Consider the following 9776-nt stretch of genomic DNA (forward strand, 5'->3'; position numbering starts at 1 on the left):
ACGCCCAAAGTGTTTACATTCTCTGCTCGGATGGTCCAGGATTAGTGTCCATAGAGGACCACCGGACGGATCAATGTGCAATATATCTCACATTTCGTGCGGGCTCCAAGTCTTCTAGATTTCAGCAGTCGGAGAAGTCGATAATATTTCCCGATTCCCTGTACAAATCGTCTCCGGATTTCGCTGCTGATGTTGTTGTTCGAAGTAACAGCCGTCCCGAGATAGCAGAACTCCTTTACTTCCTCGAGATTGTCGCCGTCAACTTATACACTGCTTCCCAGATGGTCTGAACATCGCTTTTTGACAGTATGGGTGAAAACATTTCCCCAAACAAGCTTTCTGACGACTTGCCTAATACACAAACAATCTTAGAATCTTCGTTATTTGCACTGAAATACCTTAAAAAACACACAAAATATTTCTTATTGTAAGCTAAACCAAATCTGAACTAATTAAAATCCATTTTTGGATCAAAATAATCCCGTCGATGAGGACACCAAAGTGTACTACGTATGTGTTGCTAAGAACAAAGCGAACGGTTCCTATGAAAATTCATTTCACCCATTCTGTCAAAAGGAGCTTTTTTTGATTCCGAAATTAGTTGTCAATTTGTATGGGACGAGATCACCTGATATTCATACACTTTGGTAGACTGGGTGAATAACACCCAGGTTCCACTCCTCCGGTATTTCCTCCTGCTTCCAGACTTTCACGATCAGCTGATGCATTTCAAAGGTAAGCCTCTCCAGCCCCATCTTAACGAGCTCGGCCGCGAGTCCATCGCTGCCAGCAGACTTGTTGCTCTTAAGCTGGCCCTAGCAATCTCATCCAAATATGGCGGGGGCACCTCGTCATCGGCGCCAATGCTGTCGCTGTTGTTACTGCTGTGCTGCTGCTGTCGTGGTTGTCTTGTACTACCACTTGAGCCAGCCTCTCCTGCCTCTGCTCCATTCAGATGTCCTTTTAAGTAGCACTTCCACCTTTCGATCACCTCCCGCTCGTTCGTCAAGAAATTTCCTTCCGCATCCCGGCACATTGCGGTTTTAGGGGCAAACCCGCTCCGTGCCTCCTTCAATCTCATATAGAACAAGCTGGTGTCCTTCAACTGCTCTTCTTTTTAATTCTTTCATGTATTAATTGATAAAATTGATAAAATGCAATAAAAAAATTATTTATTTGTATCAATTTTCAATCAATAGAATTTACGAATAATTAAACAAATTTAAAAATAGGAAAGGTAACACATATGCTTTCGCTAACTAAAATCAAACCGTGTATTCCGAATAGAGAAAAGGATATATGGCCTAACTTGCCGATTCTAATTGTATAGAGGTGGATGAACATAATATATTTTTAGAGGACCAGGGACCTGGACTCTGAAGCCGAAGCGCGATTCAACCTCGCAGTTTAAGTTATTCAGCATATATCATCTTTTCGTAAAGGCATAAAGTGCATGACCATTTGACATGCCAACCGGAGGTCCGATTAGTGTAGAAAACCAACAGAAAAATTGGATTCACCAATTAAACTGTTTCTAATTCTTACTTCTACATAATTTAAAACGCCTTGCCATTTTTTTCGTTGTAAGTAAAATGAAATGTATTTTTTGTTCTATTTACTCCAAAAAATAATTCAAAATTTGATGTTTCATGCATGCAACTAATAGGAAATGGAATTACTCCACGAATAAATATGGATTCTAGTAAACTTAAGCCATTTCGTTGTTTTTTCCCCTAATTTTTCTACGGCCCTTTGCGTGAAATTATTAGCTAATCACTGAAAAGAATATAATTAAATTTATTTTTGATGATATCTACTAGTTGGCGAGTTCAATTAACCTTCAGTTAGTGCACATTTCATAATTTATTTGCATGTTTTCAAAGAAAAACAAATGAAAGAACACAATTTTCCGCACCAAAAAAAACATTGTGTGTCTCAGTTCTTGCTTTCATATATTATTTTAAAAAGTAAACTACATTTCTAAAAGCGTTATTATCTCGAAATGATGTCGTATAGCTCACACAGTTTTTTTTTTTTTCCTTACTACGTTGCTTGATTTGTAGTTAGCAATCAATAATAACATAGCTACAAAGAATTGACTAGAAACCAAAATACACCTTTTTCTCCTGATGTGTTTCTTGAAAACGGGATTGATTCTGCTGTGCAATTGCTATTACGCAAGTTATACGATAATGTCTACCAAAAGCACAATTTGCATGTATCAAATAACAATTATCAATGTTGCGTGAACTCGATATTACCGTCCGAATATGATTGATTTTCAGGGCAAATATCCAACATTTCCTCGTATAGCGTATCATACGGCCATCACATACACGGCGCACGGCATTTAATTCACATCTGTGTTAGCTAGCATGGGTTCAAGCCTAGAATGGACCGTCCCTCCGTACCAAGGATTAACTATCCGGCTGCGTGGTAATGACTTAAGTCTCAAAAGAAGAAGTTAGCTAGCCTGCCGCTTGTCAACGATAAGCCTGTGCAAGCTCAGATGAGAGTTACCTGTTCTGGCTCATTAAACCTTACAGTTATACAATTTCAACATACTCTAAAATATATAGGAAATGCATGCGGTAATAGCATTTACTTAGGAATGAATGTTGAAGTAGCTGAACATACTTTCTTGAACATACTCTCAAAACTATAAAAGCTGCAAGCAACGTTCTTGCAGAAGAACATTACACCTATGCATTACACTAAAATCGAACACAACACTACCACGTACAGCAGTACCACTATGTAATACTTAGCTATTAATAAGATTTGGTGTCAAAGAAACGCTTTACTAAGCGCTATGCGTGTTTTTCAAACAAAAAGCAGCTAACAGGTTTTCAGTTCAGTTCGGTGCTAACCTCCGCCGGTGATTGGTTCACCTGCTCTGGTTCATTTAGCCGGGTGCTCTGTAAGAGGATAAATGAAGTTATTAAAAAAAAAACTCGTCACAAAAATAATTTGCACCAAACACACGCTTACCTCCCGATGAAGCTTCTCCATTTCTTCCTTTGTGGCGCGCTTGAAGAAACCGGCTCGATACAAACCGTACGAAATCGCAACGAGCAGCAACAGCCCCCCGAGCGCGGATACAATGTACACCCAAATGGGTGTGCTGCCATCGGAATAGCGGTACACCACCGTGAAAGGATTGCTGCGCACCTGCCGGAAGGTGACACCGTCCGGATCGCCCTCCTTGTGCACGTCGGCTAGCATCGTCAGCGCAAAGATGTCTTCCCGCTCGAGGAACGCCTCACCGATGGCGTCCAGGTCGAGCTGGAAGTGCAGCGTTATCACGATCGGCACGTTCGTCGGACGGAAGATGTCTACCGCTACGTTCAGCCGAGCACACTCGATCAACGAATCCTCCTCGGCACAGTTGAAGAACAGTGTGCGATTGCCGGGCAGTGCTTGCACGATGGCTTCATTCACCTTCGACAAGCTGCGACGGGTTCGCGAATGGCTGGTTAGCTGGCCGGTGTACCGGTTGTAGGTGGACTCCGGGGCACCATCCAGGTTCCGGCGCCGTCGATGCATACCCACCGAGCTTGGATCATAGCCGTGCGGTTGGTTTTCGCCCGGATATCCGACCATTCCACCGCCACCGCCCGAAAGGAGATCAAAGTCGCTCGGTAAGCGATGCAGCTCCTCGACGTCTACAACTGGTGGAAGGATATGGTCCTGCTCGATCGGATTGGGCAACAGAATGGTTTCGTTCTGGGTCCAGGTGTAGTCGAGCGTTTTGTAGCTATAGTAGCCCGTTACAGCGATGTTGTTAAGGTTGATAATCTGAAACGATCGGCCAGCGCTGGGCTTGTGATACACCAGCGGCACGTCCAGCGTAAAGCCCAACCGACGGAACGTGCTGGGACCGTTGCTATGGACCTGAATTTCGTACGTGATATTAAGCAGACCACTTTGCTGCTCCAGGAACACCTCAGAGGTGGACGTTTTTCTAGAGTGACGAATGGGGAAAGTGGAAATGCAAGGAATTAATATTACAACGGCCACGGGAGTGTTGTCAGATCCTCAACAATTTACCCTATAATTTCGATGTCGCTAAACTCTTGCAGTGTCAGCACCTGCTCTAGGAAGTTGTCCTCCTGCGCCGACTCTTCGCTGGAGCTCAGTGCTTCGGCCCGTATTTCGGCACTGCTGCCCTCCAGCTTCGTCATGTCTAGGATTAGCGTGTATCGGGAGGTGTGCGATGACCTCAGTGGTAAACCATTGTTCAGATCGCACAGCACATTAACTCCCTCGACGGTAATCGTTTGCTGACATTCCGACGTCAATTTAGCCAGTGTCAAGCGAGCCGGCGTAAGTGTTACGTTTAGCTGCGGCAAATAGGCATTCTCGCCCGCATTGTACACCTCAAACTCTATCGTCGCTTTTTTCGAACTGCCGAGCACGTACACGGGCGATATGTCTAGCCACCGAGCGGACAGACGCAAATCCGATACACACACCTCTCCCTGGCAGCCCGTTTTGAACGAGATCTTCTGGATGAGTCGGTTCGGGACGGTCGGGTCGAGCAGCGCACACTCGGCACAGAATCCAGCGTCCGTATCGGCGGGCAGCTGGCGCACCAGCTCATACGACAGCTCGACCAGCACAGGCTTATAGATGCTGGCCGCTGTGGCCTTCAGCCGAACGTCGATGCGCCGGCACTCGTTCGTGCCGGTAACGGTGATGGTTTCGTTTCGCTTGTTGCCACCCACGCCGGGCAGGGTAACGCGTCCAACCTGTGCGTCGACGCTCAGCTCGTAATTGAGCTGCACATCAAACTGCTGGCCAGTGGCGAATATTGCATTCATACAGATCGATAAATCGAACGTAGTGTCCTCTAGCGTTAGTTCGCGCTTGGATGAGGTGACGTCCACATCGATCTTTACCACCGGGTACGTTCGGTACACGTACACCTTTTCATCGTTCGGTGAGCCGACGGCGAGATCATTGTAACCATTCGCATCGATATCGCTACCACGGGACAGGGCAAAGCCGAACATGGGCTGGGGAGAGAGCAACTCGTTCGCCGGTGCTGTTAATCGCTGGCTCGGTTTCGACTGCAAACCATCAACCGACCCGAGGAAAATGTACACGGCACCATTTCCTTCGAACGGGGCTCCAACAGCAATATCTGGAAGTGGAGAGGGAAGATTAGGTGGATTTAGTGGTTGCAACCGATGTGCACCTCCCTCAGCTTACCATTGTATCCGTCCATGTTGATGTCACCGATCTTGGCGAGGCTCGTGCCGAAACGCCCGGCCACTTCCTGGCTGCCGGAAAGTTTCCCCTGCAGCTGGAAGTTCAGTTCCCCTTCGTTCCAGTACACGTACACGACGCCGTTGTCATGGTCACCGAAACGGCTATGCATCGGTGCCGCGATTGCTAGATCGGCAAATCCATCGCCGTTGAAATCTTCGGCCAGCAGTGCGTACCCAAAGTATTCGCCCTGCTGTTGCCCGGGAAACGTGTAGTGCACCTTGATTTGCGTTTCCAAGAACGAGTCAGCATTGATGATGTCGAATATGAATACGTCTCCCACCTGGCCGCTGGACTGTGGGGCACTGGCCACGTACAGAATCTTCTTGTCCCCGCGAAAGTCGCCCGACCCGACTGCATACCCGAAGTAGGAATCGTCCTGAACCGCGCTAAAGTACGGATTCGGTACGTCGCTAACGTATTGAATGATCTGCCGCTTGTGCCGATTCGTTGGACGATGCTGGGCAGACCAATCGTCACGTCGACTAAGGCCGCCCGCATCACTGACGCGCCGTCTGTAGCGCACCACCGTGCCGCGCCAGTTGAACACACCCGGCGCTCCGATCAGTATCTCCTCCCCGTCGTCGGTCACGTGCACACTGATGCCCTGCTCGCCGTACATGTAGTTGTAGTACTGTCCGTACGCATCCTTGTGCAGTTGCTTGTCTAGAAGTGTATTGATGCAACCCCATTAACTCAGAATGTGCTTCACGCGTCCGTTTGGATCGACCTTACCTTTAGCACGCAGCGGTATGATCTTGCGGATCTCCTTCGGCTCCTGCTCCTGCTCAGTGCCGTCCGTGACGTAGCAAATACCGTGCAGCAGGTAGTAGTCGACCAGCTCGCTGATGGTTTTCGGCGCACACACCACAAACCGGTCACCATCGGATCCATGGCCATCCATGGCCGCGCCCAGCATCTGGAAGTCCTTCTTTTCCGAATTGTACGCAAAGTCCGACTGTTCCGCTTTCGTGTTGCCGGCCTTGTCGAAGTAGTACGGCGCACATTCGCCGTCTGTAAAGTGGCACCGATAGATGGCACCAGTTTCGTTCACTTTCCGCTGCGTTGCCAAATCCGACTGGGCTCTCGGTGCGCCGACAATCACACTGTGAAGATGGGAAGGTTTTGTCAAAACTTTCCAGGTTGGGAGGCAAATGAACTCAGAAGTGTTATTAATGCACCATAGGTTAAAGTGGAAATTGCTCGAATTTTGTTTTCCTTTTTATGATTTTATCCAGGTGTGTCATTCTTTGTTTGCATACGAGCTTGTAACGAAACCGTTCTGTTAAAGGGCAAAAGTGTTGCTTTATGAAGTTGTCTCAATTAGCGTGACAGCTCTAATTCTCGGCGGGAAATGCAGCACCGAAAATGGAAACGAAGATCCAAACCAGCGTACAAATTCCCAAAAGGAATCAGCAGTAGGGGGGCACTGTGAATCAGCAACTGCTGAGGTAAATACCAGTAGGAATTGTTGCGCATTGCATGTTACGCTTCTGTTTGGGGAAATATGTAATTTTCAGTACCGTGCGTCAGAAATGGAACAGAAAACACACATTTCATAATACGATTAATCGCAAATTAATTTTCCTTTTACATTTATAACCAAAGCGACTGCCTTAATCAAACATATCGGTAATCGGTTAGCATGGTATGGCAATGTTATACTGTGAACGTTTGAATGTAAGCATGCAAATATGGCAACAGTTATTGTGACATCGTATAAGAATTCACGATGTGACATCTTATAAAAATTCTAAGACCTATAAGACTTCTTTTTTAAGCTCTAATTCGTATCCCTATTCCAAATAGAGATATGTTAAATAGGTCAACAGAAGGCAGAATCGATTCGAATCCGAAATATGGCAGATTATTTTGAGAAATAAAAAAATACGTACAAATATATGTACTTCATATACCACGTACCAGACAAATGTTTGATGAACAAACAGTCCAATAAGATTTACATTATAAAAGATTACGATTTAAACTTGTAACAATCCAGTCATGTCAAGCAGCGCTTGAAAGGGTTGTTGTAACCATTGTTTATTCCATGGCCTTCCAACTCCTTCAAGTGCGATTTTTTATGCCATATTTACATTACGGAAGCGTGTGACATCCTTTACGTGCCATTCGATGGCCATTTATTCACCTTCAGGTATACGGAACAGTTACGTTAATGACCGTCTCTCTTCACGACAAACAAAGACATTACCGCTCATTCAAAGCCGCCTTTTAAATTTCACTTTCACCGCTGTCATCCTTCACGTCTTTACAACTTACCCGCCTGGGCGCAGATTAAGCGAATATCCAAAGTATGAACTTCGACCTTTTTCCATATGCAGCTGCAGGTTGGGCTCGCGGAACACGTAGTTCGGCACTGGCGATAAGTTGAACGTATCGCCATCGCCGGCAAGTAGCAGCAGCAGCAGCAGCAGCATCACGATCTGTCCAACACCAAGGGTCACCCTCTGTTGGGATGACTTCATTGTTGAGAGCTGTTGTTGATCTTCTTTTATCTCACTTGCACACACACAAACACACCTACACACACACACAGTCCTGCTCAAAAGCTCTTTCCTTAATCTTGAAAATGTCTTAAATACACTCGCGCGCCTTTGAGTGCTAAACGATGGTTTTGGTGCCGATGCCGATTCAATGAACTTTGGTGTCGTTTGATGATAATTCTTCCTCCGGTTTGAAGCTCTCCGTTTGGCAAGCGTCTGGTTTCACATCGCTGCGAGGAGGAAGACGAGGGGAATAGAAAACAAAAAACGTTTAATGAACTTGCTTGCTACCCGTTGCGGTCCATCGGGCGGGTCTGCCTACATCTTATTCCGATCTACCGGCGAATGGTGTGCCTGCCGCTTTGCTCCACGTAGATACACGGTTCCGTTCCATTAGCAAAGGGCTCTGTGGAGCATTAACAAACAAAACTGCCGGTGCCTCTGACACACAACCCCTCCCATGATTATCGTTTCCCAAAAACACATCTCCCGATGACAACGGCGACTGGGGCTAGTGTGTTGCTGTGGTTGCTTAGTTTTCTGTCACAGTAATTTCTTTTTGAATGGCTTCATTTTGTCGCCCTAATTGAACTATCGCGCTGTCCCGGTTGATGAGAGGAAACAACAACAACAACAAAAAGCAAAAAAAGACTACGAAACGAAACACACGTTTTTCCCGTGTCCGTTTACGCAGTAGCAGTAGTGTGGCGTAGCTGGTAGGTGAATCACGCAATCGCAACGTAGAGAGAGACAGCGCCGCGCACACACAGTGTGACACATTCGTTCCGAGAGCATATCGGAAGGTATTGCTAAGGTCCGTTCCAAACGATCGGTTCAGCTTCCAAGCGCCGATCGCTTCGGTAATTTCGATGAGTCACGTGGAGTGTGGAGGGTGACTGCTCAATGTGCAGGAATTGCGGTCATTTTGCAGGGGAGCAGTGGGCAAAGCAGTAGCAACACAAAAAAAGGACAAAACAAAAACAAAATAAAGTCCCTTCCCGGAAGCGCTGGTGGCCGCATTTGACTTGAGAGAGCGATCATTCCACGAAAAAAGGGACTCCACAAAAACCCACGTTTTGGCTGGAACGGAACCGCGCACGAGAGTAAATACGGCACGAATTTCATTTCTTTTGCACCTGACGTCATTCTATCTATTGGCTGCCGGAATTGGTGTTGGTAGGTATATTTACTCACTTTTCACTTCATTTATTGAAACACCGAACGAAGCACAGCATATAACCGGAACCACACCTTGCTGGACCTCTTGCAGCACTGCACTTCGACGTGCAAAACGAGTCAAATGATATCAGAGTACACTTGTTAGTTAAAAGGGGAGAACTGACGGCACTGACAGTGTATCACCGAATACCATGATAAGACCACACCACTTTACCACCGGATAACGCAAACACAGCTTGCGATAGCGCGCGCGAGCCCGAACACTTTACACTCTGATACGCAGACAATCTCGATGTTGATGATGGTGGTAATGATGATGACGATGATGGTGCGCCGGACAAGCCTTAGCGAGTGGTTCACCAACTTCAGAAGAAAAGGAGCAGCGTGCTGTGTGTCGCTCACGTCCGCACCCGTCGAGTTCGCCGATCCGTATGACCAAACAACGTTTACGCGCTTGTTTAGCGTGCTCTGTTAGCCACACAAACTCTATTCGGGAACTCACCCCAACCGGCACTACCCGCCAAAGGGGACGCGCAAATTATACGCAACGTGCTGCACACACAATCCATGCTGACGGCCGGTCTGGGATTTCTTGTTTGGTGCCCCGCGTACAGCATTTTACGCTCTGACGTCATTAAAAGCACTCACCTTGATGAGGAGCTATGTAGCGAAAAAGCGTGGTGAGAGCTTTTGTTTACTACTGTTGGGGAGTTGAGCCTTCTGCGCTGCGAGGTGGGTTAGCGGGTTTTATAAATTAAGGTGCATTCCACTGATGAATCACTCGCGGTAACAGGAACGATCGAGCTGGAGACAAATTTGCAT

General features: G+C 46.7%; 1 protein-coding gene across 2 annotated transcripts; it reads right to left on the reverse strand.

Annotated features, from left to right (window-relative positions):
* Positions 1 to 1155: 1155 nt before the first annotated feature.
* Positions 1156 to 9524, reverse strand: LOC1274451 (integrin alpha-PS3). Of its 2 annotated transcripts, none has more exons than XM_313576.5 (7): positions 8970 to 9524; positions 7552 to 8005; positions 6007 to 6377; positions 5215 to 5937; positions 4051 to 5146; positions 2992 to 3964; positions 1156 to 2918 (listed from the first exon to the last, which is right to left on the reverse strand). In XM_313576.5, exons 2-7 carry the CDS (start codon positions 7755 to 7757, stop codon positions 2850 to 2852), a joined length of 3438 nt encoding a protein of 1145 aa, XP_313576.5. In that variant the 5' UTR covers positions 7758 to 8005; positions 8970 to 9524; the 3' UTR covers positions 1156 to 2849. The 2 variants fall into 2 exon arrangements, with proteins under 2 accessions (XP_313576.5, XP_061500980.1); XM_061644996.1 differs by lacking the exon at positions 8970 to 9524 and adding an exon at positions 8098 to 8336.
* Between the last annotated feature and the right edge of the window lie 252 nt (positions 9525 to 9776).

This window comes from Anopheles gambiae, chromosome 2, assembly GCF_943734735.2.
Source record: "Anopheles gambiae chromosome 2, idAnoGambNW_F1_1, whole genome shotgun sequence".
Taxonomy (NCBI): Eukaryota; Metazoa; Arthropoda; class Insecta; order Diptera; family Culicidae; genus Anopheles; species Anopheles gambiae.